General features: G+C 55.3%; 1 protein-coding gene across 5 annotated transcripts in view; it reads right to left on the bottom strand.

The window, feature by feature from the left end:
• CAMK2A (calcium/calmodulin dependent protein kinase II alpha) overlaps nt 1-19327 on the bottom strand; it is a 60399-nt gene extending 41072 nt beyond the window's left edge. For 2 of the 5 annotated variants that reach the window (XM_036314292.1, XM_036314294.1), the window contains exons 1-2: nt 19092-19324; nt 4973-5067 (exon numbers count right to left, since the gene is read on the bottom strand). In XM_036314292.1, the coding sequence (XP_036170185.1) occupies nt 4973-5067; nt 19092-19153 (157 nt within the window). In that variant the 5' untranslated portion in view covers nt 19154-19324. Of the gene's footprint in view, nt 1-4972; nt 5068-19091 lie in introns of all 5 variants that reach the window. The other 3 variants (XM_036314295.1, XM_036314296.1, XM_036314293.1) reach the window with 3 other exon arrangements.
• Between the last annotated feature and the right edge of the window lie 1213 nt (nt 19328-20540).

Here is a 20540-nt window from a genome sequence, read left to right as displayed (position 1 = left end):
GGGGAAGGGCAATGCCAAGGCAAAGGAGGGGAATCCCCATCTACCCAGGAGGGCTGGGCCCACCCCCTGCTCCATACTCTGTCCCTTCATCCCTCCATCTCCAGCAGAACCAGAAATCAGACAGGTCAACGCTGGGCCTATCAGAGGGGCTGGGGGCCTTCTGGCTCAGGCTACACATGGGGAGGGGCAATTCAGAATTCCGGTGTTTCCTCCATGTGAGCTTAGCCAGGAACAGAATCATACCCAGGGATGAAGAAGAAACGGTTGGTCAGGCAGCTAACTTGTGCCTGGTCACCAGACCTCACTGCAGGAAATGCTAGGGACTAATCGTTTTTATAAATCTTGTAATCATCTTGTGTGTAGGACAGTTACACTGCATTGCCACTTGCTAAAAGCATTAACTTGAATAGAAACACACATGTTACACAATAATTTTTGTAACTCTGTTGGAAAATGTTCTCATTTTCTAATGCTATACAGAAAACTTCAAGAAATGTAGGGATTGTATGTCTCTTGACCTCTGAGGCCTCATTCTGTTATGTAGATGGGGAAACTGAGGCACAGTGATAAAGAAGCAGTCACTTTATCAAACTCACTCAGCTAGATGGTCCAGCCTTATTAGAACTCAGAGCTCTGAGAATCCGCTCCTGGACACACCCTCTAACCCTAACCTGTCAAAAGTCCTTAGCAGCCAAGGAGCTCTTACCTATATATATAAAAGCCAAGTGACCGGAATGACCAGAACGACCAGAACCCAGAACAAGTGGCTGCTATGACATGCACTGTGGCCAGCCAACTGGCCCGATCAGGGCTGGAGCAGGCTGGCCAACCTCCTCTGGCCCCTCCCCCTCACTGTCCTGGCCCCAATTGGCCTCGATCAGGGCGGGCCAGCCGGACCCCACCCATGCACAAATCTGTGCACCCGGCCTCTAGTTAAAATATAAAACAGATCCTGTCATTGCCAGGCTTCAAACTCCCCAACAGCTTCCTAATGTCCTTATAATACAGTCCAAACTCCTCACTACAGCCAAGACCCTGCTGGGTCCTGCCTCATCTTGGCCTTGAAGTTCCAGCCACCTTGGTCTCCTTTTGAGCCTCAAGCACACCAAACCCTTCCCACCTCAGGGCCTTTGCACTTGCTGTGCCCTCTGCCTGGAATGCTCGTATCCTGGGCCTTCTCGTGGCTACATCCTTCTTTTTTTCTGAGTGTCCCTCCTGCCCCATCACTTCCCCGTTACCTTGTCTTATTTTCTTCACAACACTCGTAGCTTCCTGAGATTGCCCAGCTTATCTGTCTGTGTTTAATGCTCTTTTCGGTCCCCCTTCCTGAAAACAGGTGCCATGAAAGCAAGAGCTTGTCCGTCAGTCACTACCGCGTTCCCAGGGCTTAGAGCCCAGCTGGCCGAAGATTCCAGAACTAAGAATTGGCCGAACTCGGACCTCAATCCATGTTCACAAAGACTACACCATCTTGCCTCCCATGCTAATAATTAATTCAGTGCTAAATCTACTCATCCAGCTCAGTAGAGTCCCACGATGGTGAGAGGTCTGAGGGAAGCAAGTCTGCAGCCCTGGAAGGGTCGCCCCCCAATGCCCACAACATGCCTTGTGAACCTTCCCCCTCCCTCCCTGGGGGAAGGCCTCCAGGATGTTGGGGTTGTGGGGACCAGCCCTGCGCAGAGCTCAGCAGGCAGGGGTGGGTGGGGGCAGGTTACGGGGGCCAGCAGGGTGCGGTGGGACAGAGCAGAGGTGGGGGGGCTGCGGGGATACAATCAGGCAGCTCCAGGCTCTCTGCCTGCAGAGGGGCAGGTTCCTGCTGAGGTGGGCTCCAGGGGTAGATGGGCTCCAGAGGCAGGTGGGTGGCAGGATTGGGACCAGAGGCACGGGCACCAGGAGGAAAATAGGCCTCGGAGTCTGGGACAGGACGTGTCCCACCCGCCATGGGCCTCAGCAGGGCTCCTGATCCTGGGAGGTTGGAGAAATAATCCCCAGGACTGAGTGCCAGGCAGGGTGGGAGGAAGATGAGGAGGACAGGAGAGATGCTCCCTCACGTGGGCCTGCAGCTCTGGGGCAGCTGAATGAGCACAGGCCCTGCTTCCCACCCCATGTCCGGAGGCTGGTCACCAGGGAGCTGACAAGTGGCCCCTCAGTGCCAAGGTGGACAGTGAGGCCTATGGAGGTCGCTGTGCCCAGGCCAGTCACCTCTGGCTGCACCAGCCGGGCCCACGTGCCCAGCCATGGTAATGAACCCTTTCTGGGTGTGCCCGGCAAGCTGGGGCTGGAAAGCACACAGAGCCCCTGGCAGGGACTTCGCCGAGCAGATACTCGCTGACAGGGTTTTGTCAACGCGGAGCCCGGGCCTCACCTACTGAATCCAAGTCCGGGGGTGGAACCGCCCAGGGCAGCTGCAATTTTATAAAGGCTCCCAGGGGATTTGGCAGGGGGCCGGACAGGCAACATTTTTACTTCTCATTTCATGTCTATATGGTTTCTTGGAATTGTCTGTCCTATGAGCATTTTATTGAAAAAACTAGTTTAAAAATACATACAACAAATATCTCCTGAGTTTTGGAACCACTGGATGGAAGAGGCTGCCCCAGTGAAGGGGAAGCCGTAGCTCCATGGGGGTTGGACAGACACCCCAGGTGGACACAGTCCCCTGCCGGGAGCTGCCAAGGAGAAGCTTAGCGTGCATTGCCGAATAGTCTCAAACCGTTGCCGGCTCCAGGCACCTTGAGTAGCAAACAAAGAAATCAGCAAAAAGGAGCCCTGCTCTCCTCCCGCTGGGGAGAAAGCATTGGCAGCTGGCAGGCTCCTTTGGAAAGGTTCCCCCAAGAACATCCCCACTCCCACCCTCCATGCTCCCTCAGACCTGGGCCACCTTCCTCCCAGGAGGTCAAAGGTTCAACAAATCAAAAGAGGGGGCATGGAGGTTACTGCCTGGCACAGCCCATTGCATACACTGCCCAGGAATGTTTAGTCACCTTCTAAAAAAGAGGCAATTTCTCTTTATTCTCCCCCATACGTGTGTGTGTGTGTGTGTGTGTGTGTGTGTGTGTGTGTGTGTGCACGCATATGTTGAACCCACTCAAGACCCCCAGCATCCAGGAAGGACCTTGGTTCCTGATCCTCCCTTGTTTCAAGGCAACGTCAACCTGTCACCCCAAGTCATAACTCTGGTCCTGCCTCCACTATTTTTCAGGGATTGGGACAGCTCCCTTGATTGTCAGAGACACAAAACACAGGGGGCACCAACCAGGTTGCCACTAGTCACCCAGCAACAGCAAGGCCAGTTCCACCATCTGGACAGGAGGCAGCGCTCTGGCTGGCCCTCCTGCCTGTCCTGGCCCCTCCCCCCCGCTCTGGCTACAGACCTTCCATTGGACAGGTCTCTCCCTTCCTTCCACATGGGCTTTCATGCTGACCATGTGCCACCGGGGGCCCTGGGCTTCCAAAGAATGCCGCCCACCCCACCCCCAGCCTCTTCTCCCTGCAGGACACTGGTTTGCCTATAGGAGAGCTTGGTAACTAGGAGAAAGTGCTGGGCTCTCAAGCACACTGAGTCGGAGAGATGAAAAGCAGCAACACGAGGTCTAACACGGGCCTGCTGGAAGGCCTGCGGGGGACTGCGGGAACATCCTGATCCAGCCTCCATGACCCCCACACCTGCTGGGCCCCAGCCCAGACACAGCTGCCGCCTGCGCCAGGCAAACACCTGGACTCTGCCAGCCCTAACCCAGCACACGGTGTCTCCCACACCACACAAGCCATGGCTGCACAGCCCACACCTGCACCGTGCCACCCGCCAGAATTCCCTCCACCACCCAGTGATCCCCCCCAGGTAGCTGTTCAGACCAGGGATGGAATCTTTGAAGGGAACCCTCACCAACACCCAACACCCAACACCCTGACCGTGGCCACCACCATGACTGCCCTAGTCACCTGCTACAGTGAAGAAGCAAGACTTCTAGGCAGGCTCCCCAAGTTTTACCATCTACGTGAATCGCCCAGATGTTAAAATGCAGACTCTGATTGCTTAAGTCTGGAATCAAGAATTTGCATTTTTAACAATCTCCTAGTGATGCTGCTGCTGGTCTAGGATCGCTTCCAAATTAGAATTACCTGGGGGTCTTTCCCAGGTCACACATCCCAAGCTAATTAAATCACGACCCCCCCCCCCCCCCCGGGAGTGCCCAGGCATCAGGAGTGTTTGAAACTCTCCAGGAGATTCCATGGTGAGCACAGGTTTGGAAGCCACTGTCCCGGGGAGCATCAGGGACCGGAGATCAGACTGGTGTGGTTGACGCCCAGCACCTGGAATTTGATGGACACTAGCGGAGCACCTTGGCTGTACAGGGCGCTGTCCTAGGTACTGAGCATGTCACAGGGAATGAGACCCGTCCTTACCCTCTTAGAACTTAGAGTCAGGAGGAAAGATGGATGTTAAACAAGGAACCAAGACAGTAAATGGATTAAGTCCAGGTGTGTGTTGGGGGGTGGGGGAAGCCACAGAAAAGTAAACAGTAATGAGAGATATAAAATGGGGGAGACGCCCTCAGATTTGGGGGTCAGGGAAGTCTCTCAAAGTATGTGACCTGAAGCCAACCTTGTAAGGAGCCAGGTAAGGGCATCCGGGCAGAGGAAACAGTGGGTGCAGAGGTCTGGAGGTGAGAATGGAGGCGAGAGGCAGAAAAGAAGGGAAAGGAAGTCCCGCTTGGCATCGTCGCCTTCACCTGGATGTTCAGGCAGAGAGCTTGGCCTATCAGAAAGGCTGCGGCCTCCAGCCTAGACCCCATAAGGATGGAAAACGGAAGGATCTGTTTTCATAGCACCCACCAGAAGAGCTCTCATCCCTGCCCGCAGCATTGCCCCTGGGGACAGACTGCGGTCCTGGTTCTAAGCCAAGGGGTAGAGGGAGGGGTGAAGGGAAGGAGACCCCCCCAACGTGGGAAGGCGTGGATCTCCCACCTACCTCTGGCCGAGAGTTTCTTGGTGTTGATGATCTTGGCAGCATACTCCTGGCCAGCCAGCACCTTCACACACCTGCGCACCACCGAGAAGGCTCCCCTAGGAGGACAGAGAAGCCAAAGGGGGTGAGGGAAGGCCCAGGAGATGCTGGTGTTGTTGCAGCTTCACCGTGGTGGGTAAGGAGCCCTCCTTCGGGACTGCTCGAGCTCAGAGGGGATGCTGTGGCCGCTCCAGGGACATAGCAGGGACAGAGACCCAGGAGAACCATGGCTGATGAGCCTTTTAGAGGCCTAGTAAGTTAGACTCACCAAATTATAAAACATTAGAATCACGTAGTGTTAGAATCACAGAATCTAGGTTCCTGAAAGTATTTAGTGTGTTTTTTTTTTCTTTGAATAGGTAACACATTGACATGCTTCAAAGCTCAAAAAATACAAAAGTGTAGATAGTGAAAAGACTCCCTCTCACCCCTGGACCCAACTCCGAGGTCCCCTCCCCAGAGACAGCCAGTGTTACCAGAGCATCTTTCCAAACACTCTCCCCCATGCAAATGCTACTGGGTCTTGCAAGCTGTTCTGCATCCTCCATTTTCCATTAGATGGTTAGGTGAGCCTCCTTTCATATCACAAAGAGCTCCTCACGAGATTGTATTTAATCATATGGCTGTAGTTTACCTAGCCAATCTCTGCTGACGGGCCATCAGGTTAGCTCCAACCTGTAGCGATTACAAACACCGCTGCAACCACTAACCTTCCACGTGTGTGTTATAATTACTTTTCCCATGTGTGCAAGTGTTTGTGGTTAAATTTCTAGAACCTGTGTTGTTTGGTCAAAGGGTGGGTGTTGTTTGGTAATTCTGATAATAATGAGGGATTTTTCCGTCTTAGAGATTGTACCGACTTATGGTGAGGGGCCCATTTTCCTCCACTCTTGCCCACGTGGTGTGCTATCAAACTTTCTTATCTTTGTTCACGAGACCGGTAACAAACGGCAACTCAATGTAGATCTGATTGGTAATTCTCATACTAAGAGTAAAGCTGGGCATCTTTTTCTATGTTTTAGGAGGTTCCTGGGATTTTATCTTCTAAGTATTGGTGGTTTGAAGAGAACTTGAAGTATTTATGTGAAATCTCAATTTTTAAATACTGGTACCTTATTCTTTTTAAGTGTAAACATAGTCTCTGGCCAAACAAAACTAGTTGGAAGCTAGAGCTGGCACCTCGGTGCCGTGTTGCACCCTCCACCACAAAGGTCATCTGCCCCAACCCCTTCCCATCACAGAGGCGGCGGCTGGGGGGCTGGGACGGACAGTGGTCACCAGCATTACCACCCTGAACACAGGCTGACTAACGGCAAGAAGCCAGTCTGCGGGCCAGGCTTCCCCATTTTTAAGGTTCATACAAAGGACCCGGGTGTGTTGCTAAAATGCAGATTCTGATGCCTTCAGTCTGGAGTGGGACTCAGAGCTTCAGCTTCCGTGCAGCTCAGTGTAGATTGCACGAGGTCACACAGCGAGTGCCAGGCAGGGCCGCATCAAGAACTCAGCTATTTGCGTTCCCAGGTTTTTGGCTTTTCCCCCATCACTGAGCCTGCCGCTTCCTGGCCTGCATGTCCAGGCTCCTGCCATGGGCGCACCCCGTCATATCCTCCAAATGTTGATCCCCCTCCTAAGCATACGAGCAGGTCCCAGCCACCAAGGTGTGGCTGGCGGGGACAGAGAAGGACGCTGCAGGCACCGAGGAAGCCAGCAGGCCAGTACAGATGCCCTCTCTGCACAGACCCTGGGCATTGTGTCACTGGCTTTGTGTCTGGGCAGCATGAGGGAGCCTGCAGGGAGTGGTGGGACGCTGTGGAGAAAGATGGGAAGAAAGAGCTGGGAGGGAACTGGAGACTAGGGCGCATGACCTGGGAGGGAGCTGGAGAAAGCCAGAACTCACGGGCAGATGGAGAGTCTCGCACAGCAACAGGCCCTCCCCGGGGTGTGCAGCCCCTGCCTGTCCTGCACCCAGAGTAAAGCAGCAGGACCCAGTCACCCTCCCTGGGAAGCCTCCTGTGACAGAGCCTCTGGTTTGCTCTCCCAGACACCGAGACCCCTGCCCCCCTACTTCCCCTCTAGCTCAGGTGTGTGGCTGCTGGTCAGGTTGTCTTCCCCAGCTGACAGTGAGCTCCCGCGGGCCAGGGCCTGAATGAGCTTTTCCACACCCCCATGCCCAGGTACCCAGTGGCTGCTACCCAAAGATGTCACTTGCAGGAACAGGAGGTAGATTTGAGCAACAGTGAGACGGACTGGAATGCGCTAGGGAGAGGATTCTCAGTCACGGGTGTCAGGACTAGGAACAGGCGCCTGAGGAACATAGGGCCCAACGTGCCTCCCAAAGGTACCCATGCTCCCCAGGCAGGGGCTGGACTCATAGACCTTCAGGTCCCTTCTCGGGTCCCCTGCTCAGCCACCATTTTCAAAGGCCCCAGGAGAGAGACTGGTGCAAATGGCCACTTCTGGGAAAGGTTCTGAGATCTCCAGGGGGAGACAGGGCCGTGAGGGAGGAGGCTCTAAGCTCCCAAGCAGGGCCGGGTTCAGTGCTGCTCACCAGCACGCAGGCCCTGCGTGGTCCGAGCGGGAGTTCAGTTCCTATGGGAGGGAGGGAGGGAATTTCCCCACCAGAGAAAGAAAGCCCCATTCTAGATAAAGACCTGAAATCAGTGGTCCTCCAACTGGCTGCTTCAGAACCCCTTGGGGGTGTTTTAAAAATGTGTATTCTAAGGCCCCGTTCAGACCTCTGAGTGGGGCCCCAGGAATCTGTATTTTATTCTAACATGTTGTCCCAGCCAGCTTGGCACTGTCTTGCCCACCTTCTGGGGAAGTTCCGCCTGATGCCCGCCCCGTCCTGGAAACGAGCATTGGTGGGCGTCACAGGGGGCTCTGAGCACGGAGGCCCCAAAGAACCTGCGTCCAGAGTGGGAAGGCTCCTCCGTGCCTGCCCAGGGGCTGGGGCCAGGAAGAGGAGGGGCAGGGGAAAATCTGTAGGAAGAATGAGAGCGGGGGCAGCGAGCCTGCTGCCCTAACCTCCTCCTCTTTTATCTTCTGCATCAGAAGGGTATGCTTCTGCATTCTGGTCCAGCCTGAGAGAGTGGCCACAGCGCAGCTGCCTTGGCAAACAGAAGAGCCAGCCCACTCCTCCCCCAGGCCTGAGCTGAGCAGGTGGCCAGCAAGTGGGTGGGCAGGAGCTTGGAAACAGGACAGAGAGGGAGAGAGGGGAGGAGGCCTAGGTGGGGAGGGCAGGGTAGAGGAAGTGACCAGGGCTCCCAAGAGGAAGGGATGAGGCCTGCACGTGAGGGCTCTGTGTGAGTGCAGGGTGTCATGGGAGGGTCCTGGGAGTGCCTGGGAACGTGTCCTGGGTGTAAAAGGGTCGAGGAAACGTGTCTGCTCACAGGTGTGTGTCGGCAGCCCTGTCAGTGCCCTGATGTCCGTGATGCCATGTGGCTCTGGGTGGGACAGAGCACAGATGCATCACCCTTGGGTCTGAAGTGTGTATCCACGTTATTAAGAGGGTCACAGAATGTGGGCAGGGAGGGGTGCGTGTGAGACAGAGAGACACTGGGGGTCAGAATCTCAGGCCTCCGTCGTGCTGGGAGGTCTTGGGCAGGGGAATGGCATCAATGGGCCTCAGTGTCTTCATCTGCAGCATGGGGGTGGGGTCTGGAGGAGGCGAACTAGCAGAGGCCTTTCCATCTTTAATATTCCACACCAGCGCCGCCCAGCAGAACGTGCTGTGTGTGATGATGGAATGAGTCTGCGTTGTCCGATGGGCAGTCGCTAGCTTCCTATGACTGTGGCACCTGCCATGGGGCTAGAGGACTGAAGATCTGAGTGTTTCATTCTATCTCACAGAAATAACTGTATGTGGCGAATGATCCCGTGTTGGGTAGTGAAGTTCTATGTGGATGACAGGCTCTTCAGAACCAGAGCAAGCAGAGTTCAAATCGTGCTTCAGCTGCTTACTGGCAAGCGCCTTAACCTCGGTGAGCCCCTTTCTGCCCTGTGAAATTCGCTGAGAGCAGTGCCCACCCTGTGCAGCTTTCTCAATGACTCATGGTAATAAGGTATGCGATGGGTTAGCACAGTCCCTGGAGTACAGTAAATGCTCAGGAAACAACGCCTTTTATAGGCATCATTACCTATGAGGTGCTGCGAACAGCTGGCATCATCAGAAACAAAATGGACCTTGTTTGCCAGGCCCAGGGAAGAAGCAAGCTAGGAGAGGAGGTGGGGGCCATGGTGAGGAGGGGCTGCTCCCCAAAACACAGCAGCCTGCCCCGGGGTGGGGGGTGTGGGCATGAATGTGCGCGGGAAGGAGGCCGTGCCGGGCTGCCCAACCTCTCCCACTGACAGATGGAGAAGGCGTGCGGTGAGAGTGGGTCCAGCATGGCCGAGAATGTGGGAACGTGCTAATGGGCTGTGAAAAGCAAGAATCACACTGGGAAATTGCTTTCTGGCTGCCTGGCAGGCGTGTGTCCTGGGACTCGCTGGCTGCCAGCCCACAGGGGCTCATCACCCTCTCCGGCCTGAAACACCCTGAAATGCTCACATGGCAGTTAGGTGCAGCACCAGGAGCATTGCATGGGGAGTGGAAAGACCTGGGTCCTCACACAGCTCAGTTACCAGCTCGCTTATCCTTCTGGGCCTCAGTTTCCCTGTTTGAAAGATGGAGACGAGGAGCCCCAGCCCCACTTCCTTCTGAGCCATTTGTGGGAGCCTCTACTCCGCAGGGATGGGGAGAGATGCCTGCTACCCAAGACTGGTCACTGCCAACACCCTCTAGAGCAGCGGTTCTCAACCTGTGGGTCGCGACCCCTTGGGGGTCGAACGACCCTTTCACAGGGGTCGCCTAAGACCATCGGAAAACACATATATAATTACATATTGTTTTTGTGATTAATCACTATGCTTTAATTATGTTCAATTTGTACCACTGAAAATACATCCTGCATAACAGGTACTTACATTATGATTCATAACAGAAGCAAAATTACAGTTATGAAGTAGCAATGAAAATAATTTTATGGTTGGGGGTCACCACAACATGAGGAACTATTAAAGGGTCACGTCATTAGAAAGGTTGAGAACCACTGCTCTAGAGGACCCACCCGTCCCCCCCCCCCCGACCTTCCCCCAAGTACTCAGAGCCTGCAGGTCTCAGCAGACAGGGACACTGTTAATGAGCCTGTGGAGACCACACAGTCACCAACCCCTCCCTCCACTCTGTACTCCTTGGAGGTCTGGTTGCCAGGGGTCCTGACAATCTTTAGGGTCTTCACTTCACTGGCTACTTCCTCCAACACACCCAGGTCTCCCTCATTCTGGAAAAATAAACAACCACCCTGCCCCCAATATTTAAAAATAAATAAATTTAAAACGAAGAACCTTTCTCTCGACTCAGCAGCCTGGGCCACTTCCTTCCTCCCTTCCTTGCTGCCAAACTTCCAGAACAAGTGTCCGACATCCGCCGCCTCCTCTTCCCACCTCCCACACTCCGTGAACCCACCACAATCTGGCTCCCACCCCCGGGCTCCCTGGGAGAAAAGCTGTGCCAGGCCCGCCCACCCAGTGCCCCCCCAGCCTCAGCCCCACTGCTGCTGATCGGCCTTGCCTGCCCATATCAGGTGGTTGGCCCCATTGACCACCCAGCTTCAAGCCCCCCTCTACTTTTGGTTTCTGGGTCACGGCATCTCCCTGGCACCCCCCTCGCTGACATTGTGTTCACTTCATCCTCTTCCTCCCAACATCGCTGTTGCCCATTCTCTCTCCATCATTCTCTTACCATTTCCCCTTCATCCCATCAACCCAGGCCATTAGCTGGGGTCTCTGGGGAGGCTCTGGGCAATCGTGAACACACGTGCAATTTTAATAAAATTATTCTGTGTCTGTGCATTGTTCCGAGCAGAGGATGCATATTTTTCATCAGCTTCACAAAGGATTCTGTGAGCCCCTTCGCCCCCCAAAAAATGGTGGAAGCCATTGGCCATCATCCAAGATGGAAAGTTGCTTCTAGCTAGCCCCCCTCTCTCCAGAATTCTAGTCCTAGATTCCTAGCTACTCCATCTTGTCTGGATGTTGGTGACAGGCACTGGACAATCGAAGTCCAGTCTTCTCCCCAAAGGCCTCCCCACTGTCAGTGAAGACACCTAAGCATTCTCCCTGAGATGAGGGTGGTTTCAGAAGTGCCTGGTCAAATGCAGACAGACCTACTATCTGTGGGAGGATTCGCATCCAAAACCTCTTGGTGGCCAGCAACTCATAGCCCAAGTCAGCGGATCTGATCACTCAGCACAGAGCACGGCCTGGGCATGTGGAACCCAGAGCAGACAGGGTTAGAATGTCTGGGGAAAGGGACAGAGCTAGGGTAGGCCATGGGAGCAGCTCCTCAGGAGCCAGTGTGGGCCACATGTGGCTGCATCAGAAGCTTGTATGCCTTGTAATATCTTACCATAGAGGTCTACCATCTCCCCATTCCACAGATGGAGAAACTGAGGCCAAGACCTTGAACCCAGTATTCCTGCTTCATCTTCCAGTGCTCTTTCCAAGACCCATACTCTCAGATCAGAAGGGCCCCTCCCTTGGGGGTCCACAGGTAGGCTTTAGACTAGGGGGACCTGTGAGACGTAATATACAACATTCTGTGTGAGTCACAGTGAGGTGCATTTTTCTGGGGAGAGTGGCCGTGGCTCATAGGAGATTCTGTGAGGGCTCCTAGATTCCCAAAACAATTAAAAAACTGGTGTCAGATTTGTTCGGAAACAAAAGGATTACCCTGTTCCCACAACATCCACCTCTATGTATTTTAAGCAAATCCCTTCACCTCTGTGGGTCTCAGCTTACTCATCTGTGAAATCACCTGTTGATCAGTCATTTTTAAGCCCCCTCTCTTTTTATTTCTTTTTAAGCAATAGTACCCTTTCTTTATAACAAACAAAACATAGCTGTGCAAGTCCCCGAATGCCAACAGAGCAGAGGAAATAGGTGTTGGGGGCTCAGGATCCCCTCTGCTTGGTTTTCTCTCTCTTCTCCCCAGCTCACCACAGCAGCTCTGCCCAGAACTCCATAAATGACAGCATTTTACAGCCAGAAAATCCTAGGCCCTGTTACAGAAACCGCGCATCCCTCCTCCCAGCCGGGCTGCAGCCGCCCACTCTCAGACGCCAGAAGATGCCGCAGGGACATTGTGTGTTGGAGCTGTCCCGCACCCCCGGGCCTGCCCCACGCCAACCCAGCAGAAGTCTTGTGGGGGACACAGAAGGCCTGGGGACCGGAAGATTCTGTTTGCTGCAGGGAACATTGAACCAACAGAAGTTCCTTGTTTGGGCTGTGCCTGGGTTTTCTTGAATGGGTTACCAAAAGGGAACTGAAAAATTATTCACAGAACTTGGAGACAGGGCCAGAGCGGGCAAAGCAGGGAGGTGCTGAGGGGCTGTTTGCTCCTCAGCCTCAGCTGGCCTCCTGGCTGGCTCTGTCCACCTGCACACCCCCAAGGCTCCCAGAGGCTCAGAGAGGTGCCCCAAGGGCCAAACACCAGACTGGAAAGAGGCGAATAATGTGCCCAAGTCTCCTGTGTTACTGGCTTGTGTGACCTCAGGCAAGCATCTGGCCCTCTCTGGGCCTCAGTTTTCCATCCGTAAGTCAGGGCGCACTCCTCACTCCACTATTCTGAGTGGGACCGAGGATATTCTGGCCCCTAAACCATCTCCACATCACACATGCAGCAAAACATCTCACTGGGCGAGGGCAGGGAGGTGAGCATGAGGGGACAGAGGCACGGGGGTGGGACAGGGCTATGAGTGTGCATATCCCTGCTGCCAGAGTGCCCACTGTCTCCTGAGGGCATGTCCATCCAGGGGGCAGAGGAGCAGTTCTGACCATTAGAAGGTTCTTTGTTTCGTTGAGCTGAAATCCACCTCCCTGTTCCTCTACACATTTGGTCCTGCTCTGCCTTCCTGGGCCACATGGAGCAGTCTGCTCTCTGCCCTAGGGCCCCAGGACATCCCTGCAGAGATGAGGGAAAAGGACACCCCCCACCTCAGGGTCCCTTCTTCCTGCTGAAGTCCCCCAGCTCCTTAGCCCTCTCTCACTTGATGTGGCTTTCAGACCTTCGACGCCCTGCCTGCCCTCTCTTCTAGACAATCAACAGGCTTTTCACATTCCTTCTAGGCTCCCGGAATCCAAAGGTTGGGGGCAGGCTGAGCAGGTCTAAGAAGAGGGAGACCCTCCATTCCCCCAGGACTGACATGTTCCATCAAAATACACACCTCAGAGCCTTTGCCTGTGCTGTTCCCACTCTGAGGAACACTCTTCCACCTCTGCCCTCTGATGAACTCTTATTCAGCCTCCAGCTTCCCAATGTCACCTCCTCAGGGAGCCCTCCCTAATACCTTCCTTACCCCAACTAGTTGGGGTCTCTTCGTAGCTCATAGCTCCATGTTTGTGCTCATAGTCCTTGTCCGGTTGCATTTAAATAACTTCTGGGGTAATTAATTAATGTCAGCTTCCCATTGAGTCCTAAGTCTTGCATGTGGCACCTGCTGGGAGCAGAGTATGGGCTCAGGAAACACTTGTTGAATAGATGCCAGAGTCATAGACGCTCCTCCTTTTATGCGATCCCCAAGACACCAGGCCTTCAACCTTCTCCAGCACAGAACATCCCACTGGCCTTACAGTCCCACCTGCCATCTTGGTGGGCAGCCACGCCCCACGAGCACCCAGAGAGCCTGGGCTGTGCTTCAGCCGGTTTCGACATCCTCTGGGGGCTGCCCCAGGCTGGCCTGGGATAGGAGGCTTCCTACTGGCCACAGAGGGGCTCCAAGGAGAACGTGACATGGGCAACATGCACACAGGAGGGTGAACTGTGGCCAGGAGACCCACACACACAAAGACAGGACAGGGGAGAGAAAGAAAAAGAGATAGAGGAGACAGAGACCAGAGAGACACAGAGAAAGGAAGAGAGGGAAGGGGAGATAGAGATATAGAGACAGAGATGAGAGAGAGAGAGAGAGAGAAAGAGAGAGAGAGAGAGCGAGCCCAGAAGCCCGGCCAGGTATCATGTTGCTCTCTCTGCACTGGGAGATAAACTTGTACTTAAAGCCCAGTTGGAGCCAGTGTGTGTGTGTCCTCATGCATATGTATGCACGTGTGTGCATGCGTGTGCATGTGCATGTACGTGTGTGCGCGCACTAGCAAAAGGATGCTGGTGTTGCATCCCAGGGCTCTGCCCTCACCCCGCTGAGAGAGCCGGGGCCCCAGCCTGCAGGGGTGCTGGCAGCAGTGTCACTGTGTGCCTGTGCAGGAGGCGGGCAGGCGGGCGGCTCGGCAGAGTGTCAGTGTGTCTCAGCCTGTGTGGGGGCGGCTGCGTGGGGGCGGAGGGCTGCCGCATGCACCAGAACATGTGCGTGCCTGCCGCTCTGATGGCTTGCAGGGGGAGGGAGAAAGGCTGTATCCTCCCTGTCCCTGCCACCCCCTCCTGAGGACCTACTCCCCAACTTTTCATCCTTGGCCTCTGGCCCCTGCACATCATCGGGCCCCCTCCCCTGGCTTGGCACTGCCTCTCCCTGTGGCCTTGGGCAAACCATTTCATTTCTCTGTGGGTATTGACTTCACCATCTGTGCTATAAGTAGAGACGTGCCCATGGTCCTTTCAGTCCTGAGGTTCTGGGAGCGTGTGCCTCCCCCAGAGGGAGCCTAAAGAGGACAGCAACTCTAATGGGGGCGTTTTAGCATCTGCAAAGTTATTCCGATCCCATTATACAGATGGCAAAGTTGAGGGACACCGAGGACAGGGGATCCATCCAGGGTGGCCCAGTAAATGAGAGGCAGAATCGTTATTGGAAAACAAGCCACAGCTCAGAGTCCCTTCGCCCACCAGACCACCGCCCCTCTTCCTAGTAGTGTTCCCCAGACACAGCACCAGGAGGGGACCCTCTCATCAACGTTCCCCCATATGCAGGTGCTGGAGACCTACATGCAAGTCTAAGCCCTGTCCCCAGTCCCCCGAGCCAGTCATCCCACCTGCTCAAGCATCAGTCTGCTCATCTGTGAGATGGATAAGTAAGCCCCCGGCCTCCAGCCAGATGAGCTCATCGGGGGAGAACAGCCCCGTCGGCCCCACAGTGCTGTGAATGTAATAGGTTATTAGAAGCAAAATAAACACACAACACCCATCTCCAGGCGGTGCGTCCATGCCCAGGTGCCCTCTCTCCCCAGTGTTACATCATCGAGCCTCCTAACAGCTCAGGAAGGACCAGAGAGCTACACACATTGGGCAGACATTAGAGTTTGGATCCCCAGAGGGGCACCCAGGACCCTGGACACCCAAGTGCAGGGAGCTGCCTCTGGACCCCAATATGGACCCCTGATCAGCCCAGCCCACGGCCGGTTCACCACACAAAGCAGAGGGAGCAGCGGTTCCAGAGCCAGCTCTCCGCCCGCCCTCTGCCAACCTCGCTGGCCCTTGAAAGCCCTCCCCCAACCCCCCACGCCCTTGAGACAATTTCAGATCCCTGTGTCTCGGGAGAAAAGAGTGGGCTGCACCCGCTCTCCGGTCTCCCTCCCTCTCCTTCTCTCAAGCACTGTCTCCTTCCGAGGCTCCTTCTTATGCCTGGTGATTACACAGGCTGCAGGGCAGTTCTCGGCTCCCTAACCTCCCCGGGCAGTGGGAGCCAAAGCCCAGAGAACGTCAGAGGCTGGAGGAGGCACCCCCTGCTCCACCTGCTGGAAACTAACCCCTTCCCCTGATCCCAGTCTCCGGAGAACGGAGAACGCCTGTCTGGTCTGCCGGGAGCGATGGCCCGACTGCCCAGGCCCACCCTGACCCTGAGCTGGTGTCGCTGCAGCCTGCCTCCCAGTGAGCTTTTGTGCTCCTGAGGTCCGGCTTTCATTTCTCTCATTCCCTGGGAGGAAGGAGGATTGGGGTCAAGGGAGGGGAGAGTGAGTGAGGCTCTGGGTCCAAGAGACAGCCCCACCTCACCCCTCTCAGGAACCTGGAATCAATTCCTGGTTTATCTGACTCACATCTGCAGTGGGACCTTCCTCCAGTGGCATCGAGAGGCCCTTAGAAGCCCCTGCCCAGGGCACTGACTCCAGCCCACACCCCCAGCTGGCTGCCCACCAGGAGGGAGACGGGCAGCTTCGGTCCCATCCACAGCCAGCCCTACCCCTGGGCTCCTTGAAAGAAGGCCTGCAGTCACCAGCCAGACCTCATCGGGCAGGACACCAAGAAGCCCTCAAGAGGCATGTGCCCTCCTCTCCAGCTGGGCAGCCCAGGGCCATGCCGAAGGAGGTCTAAAGGCTCCCATGTCCCCTTGTAGGGCCCACGCAGCTGTCTCTGCCAGTCACCCTGCCAGTGATCTGAAGTGGGCTCCTGGAACAGGGGCTCAGCTTTGGGTGGTGACTGCAGTGTCCCGGCTGGCAGGGACCTTGAGTCACCAAACTGAAGGATGGGCCCTGCACACATCTTTGGTGCATCAGTCCCCAGAAGCAACGCTGTCTGGAAGGCCCACTGTGTGCCGGGCTTGTCACTACGTCTTCATGTGCGCCATCTCATCTCATCCTCACAGCCCTTTTTTATCTCCAGATTGGGGGGGGGGGGGGAGAGAAGTGCCATAGCCCGTCCAACATCACTGTGGGTGGTGAGGTCCAGAGCCTATACCCTGTGCTGGGCACTGTTCCTACTGGCCTCTTGGGCTGAAGCTGTCATGCAGAGGAGAAGACCCCCTCCCAGCGGTACCCTGGCCTTTTTAAACTAGGATCAGAGGGGTGGGTCCTCATCCCCTTTTTTCCAATGCAAGCATCCTTAACCTGAGGCCCAGCTGCAGCCTTCCTGGGGCCCTGCAAGCTCCTGACATTGCATGCAACACATCTTAGTTTTGCGCATTTTCCTGAGGAATGTAGACTTAGCCTCTCGTCAGATTCCTGGAGGAATATGTGACCTAGAAAAGGTTAAGAGCACTGATGATTCTGGAAGGGAGAGATCTGAAATGGATTAGACAAGGCCTGGCCACGCCTGCCACCCTCAGCGTTCCTGCCATGGACACACCAGGGCTCCCTGTCTCCTGAAGTGCTGCCATGGCCCAGGTCCCTCCAAGCACCCTGGCAGGCAATGGGGCTGAGAAGGCTCTCTGCCAAGTCGCCCCCACAGCACCCGGTCTTCATGAGCTCCATCTCCTCATGGGGTAAAACATCACTTTTATTGTCATTTTGAGCACCTGAGTCACATTTTAACTACATTTCACTGCGCTCTGTGACGCAGTCCTGCCAGCGCACCCTGAAAGGCAGCTCCCAGCTCATTAGGGAATCCTGCCTTCCAGTGGGCCCTGGAAACCAGCTGAGAAGGGGGTCCCCACACAAGCTTGGCAGACAGCCTCAGCCCTCCAGGGAAGCCCTAAACATGTTGTTCCTGCTGCCTCCCCAGCACAAAACACACTCAGAAAGACAGGGAGTCTGCAGACAAGAGTGAGCACACGTCTGCACAGGGGTGTCTGTACGAAGGAACTGGCGTGTGCCTGTAGGTGTCAGGCTTGCCCAGTGTGCAAGTGTGTGTGTGTGTGTGTGTGTGTGTGTGTGTGTGCAGGCAGCCTACTTGTACACAGCCACAGGCCCACCTCCTACACATATGCAGACACCAGCAAGAGCTCAAAACACCCACACTCCCACCCTAGCCTGTGGGCTCAGGCCTCACACGCACACACATAAACCTTCCTGTGTGCATGTTCCCAGGTCCTCACACGGAAATGCATATCCAGACCTCATAGGGACACCACTGTGCCTAAGTCTCAGATGTGCATCCTTACACAAACATATATTTGCACATGCCCAGACCTCACACATATTTGCCTGCTGATGTGCACACAGCTGACTTGCCATACATGTAACGCACGCTCACACCTTCACTTCCATGCAAACCAGCCAACAGCACTCCTTGTGCCACTTGCACACATCCATGCTTGCAGGGCACACTTGCATTTTCAGGCTTCACACACTAGCACCTCCTCCTGGTGCACACACTTGGACACTCGCACACCCTTTCGGTGCACAGAGTGTACGCCAGAGTCAGTCCTTATACAACACACATCAAATGAACACTTGTGTGTGCACTTCCTGACCTCCCAGCAGCCCAGACCTGCTTACAGAGCCCCCCTCCCTGCACTCCTGCCGCTACACTGAGGGCATTGGAGTGGTTTTGCCCAAAAGGCAAACTGCCTCCAAATTGTACCCTTACCCTGGATCCATTCCTGCATCTTCCACAAATTCTACTGGGGGCATCCAGGAATGCTTCCTTAACACTCCATAGCCTTAGGGCTACCCCAAGGGGCTCTTCGTCCCCCATCCTCCCACCCTTCTCTCCACACCAGTCATCAGAGGCAGAAAATGAGCTCTGGGCTGGACAACTTTGCCAAGGACCAGTGCTGGTGCACCTCACACCACTAGCCCCTGCAAGTGCAGTGCCCCCTCCCAACTTGCCTGGCTGCCCTTCCCCTCCTCCCAACCCCCCCCCCCTCCAAGCCTCAGCCTTTGCTCAGTTATTAACCCCTGCTGTGCCGATGCCCTCGCTCCTACAGGAGCTGGGAGGGGAGAGTTGGGGGAGGATGAGCTTCCAGGGAGAAGTTGGCTGTTCTGCCATCGTGGAAGCTGCCTAGCGTCAGGGAGGACTTCCCGGGAGGTGCTGAACTCTCTGTCACCAGAGGCACCCACATGGATGCCAGTTGGCCACCTCCAGAGAAACTCACAGGGAATTCCAGCCTTGGACTCAGCTGACAGGAAAATCCCTTTTTAACGCTGAGTTTCTACGAATCCGTGTGCACCCAGGTCATGGATGTGTGTGTGCACATACATGTGTGTGCACTCACTGGCCTGCATCATCAATCCTTCACCTCTATACTCACACTCGCCCAGCTGGTTTTGGCACATCTGTGTACCCACAAACATGCCCGTGCCAGTTCTGGACACTCTGCACATGCAAGTGCCCCCAAACACATACAGCCTTCCTCCCTCCGTGAGCACGGGAAACACCGCAGGTGCACACCCCCACCCATGGCACGGAGTCCCTGGGCCCTCCAGGACTCTCTAAGGTGTAACTCACTTTCCCAATTCCTCGAAGAGCTGGTACTCTTCCGTGAAGCGGGTGCAGGTGATGGTGGCCATCCTGGTGCCGTGCGGGCAGGCGAGGCTCAGGGCTGGAGGACCAGGGCTGGGGCACTGCTGTTCTGCTCCCGGAACCAGGAGCCACTCGCCTGCCCGTGCTGCCGAGTGAGAACCTAGAACCGGCTTGACTGAGGAGCCCCCAGCTTCTGAGCAGGGCACTGTGGCTGCTCACAGCCTCGCGAGCCTTCGTCAGCATCCAGGTCCCCATGGCAACCAACTCGGAAACGCCCTGTTCCCGTTGCCCCGGTAACTGCCTCCCCAACACCTGCCTGCCTTCCACTGCGAAACCTGCTCCTCCAGGACGCCCTGGTCTGACCGCACACAATACTGCAGGCATGTGTGGGCTGGGGGCAGGTGGATAAAGCACCCTGAAGGTGGGGGCGGCGGGGCCGGGGGGAGGACTGCAGGAGGGGGAGGAGAACAAACTTCATCCACAAGTGATCTGCTCTCTTCCCACCTCCCCCACTTCCAACTGTGGGGCCCTCAGATGGGATTAAATGGGGCAAAAAGGCAGTTGCCATGGTAATGGTGGATGCCACATTCCAGGATGGTCCCCAGGAAAGACAGGATGCAGTTACCCTGGCAACTTCAGTTCCTCTGGAGAGACAGGTATTGCCCCGTTGTCCTGGCAACAGCGGGGTTCTAAGGTTTATAGGGAAATGATGGCTAATTCATTGGGATCTCTCTCTCTCTCTCTCTCTCTCTCTCTCTCTCTCTCTCTCTCTCTCTCTCTCTCTCTCTCTCTCTCTGTAGTCTCTATAACTGTCTCTCTGCTCCCCTCTGTATTTTTTTCTTCTGCTTTTTTTTCTTATCTCTGCTCTTTCCCACTTTGCCCATCACAAGGGTGCTCTAGCTTGGGGAAGAAGTCCCCCTTTCACAGCTGTAACAGTTGATCCCTCCTGAGGTTCTTCCATAACCTCTCCCCTGGCCCATGCCCCCGAGGGACCTTGGAGAGTTGGTCTCCTGGGGCTCGTGTCCCAGTTTCTGCTGGCGCTTCAACTCAAGGTGAAAGAGGTCGAGGAGGCAGTGGGGAGGGGAGCATGGCCTGGCATGGAGAGAAGCGGCCACAGACCTGCCCTGAAGCCCTCATTCCCAAATCCTGTGGGTACTTTCCCAGCCAACTTCAACTCTTCAGAGCAAGAGCCATATATGTGGCCCCAAAATCTCACCCTAAGGCCTGGGGGGTTAAGAAGGAAGAAGACTGGACTCTGAGGATCTGGGCTCACTTGGAGCTCTGACATTTGTTGGCTGTGTGACCCTTGGAAAGTCAATGTTCCCCTCTGAGCCTTCAGCTCCTTTTCTGCAAAACAGAGCAAAGCTGCCCCTCAGAGGAGGGTGTGAAGATGGAGTAGGCTAATGGTTGCAGAGGCCTCTTGTTAGTTTCTAG

This window comes from Myotis myotis, unplaced genomic scaffold (assembly GCF_014108235.1).
Source record: "Myotis myotis isolate mMyoMyo1 unplaced genomic scaffold, mMyoMyo1.p scaffold_m19_p_6, whole genome shotgun sequence".
Taxonomy (NCBI): Eukaryota; Metazoa; Chordata; class Mammalia; order Chiroptera; family Vespertilionidae; genus Myotis; species Myotis myotis.
The sequence above is the reverse complement of the archived record's forward strand: the minus strand, read 5'-3'. Positions and strand labels throughout refer to the sequence as shown.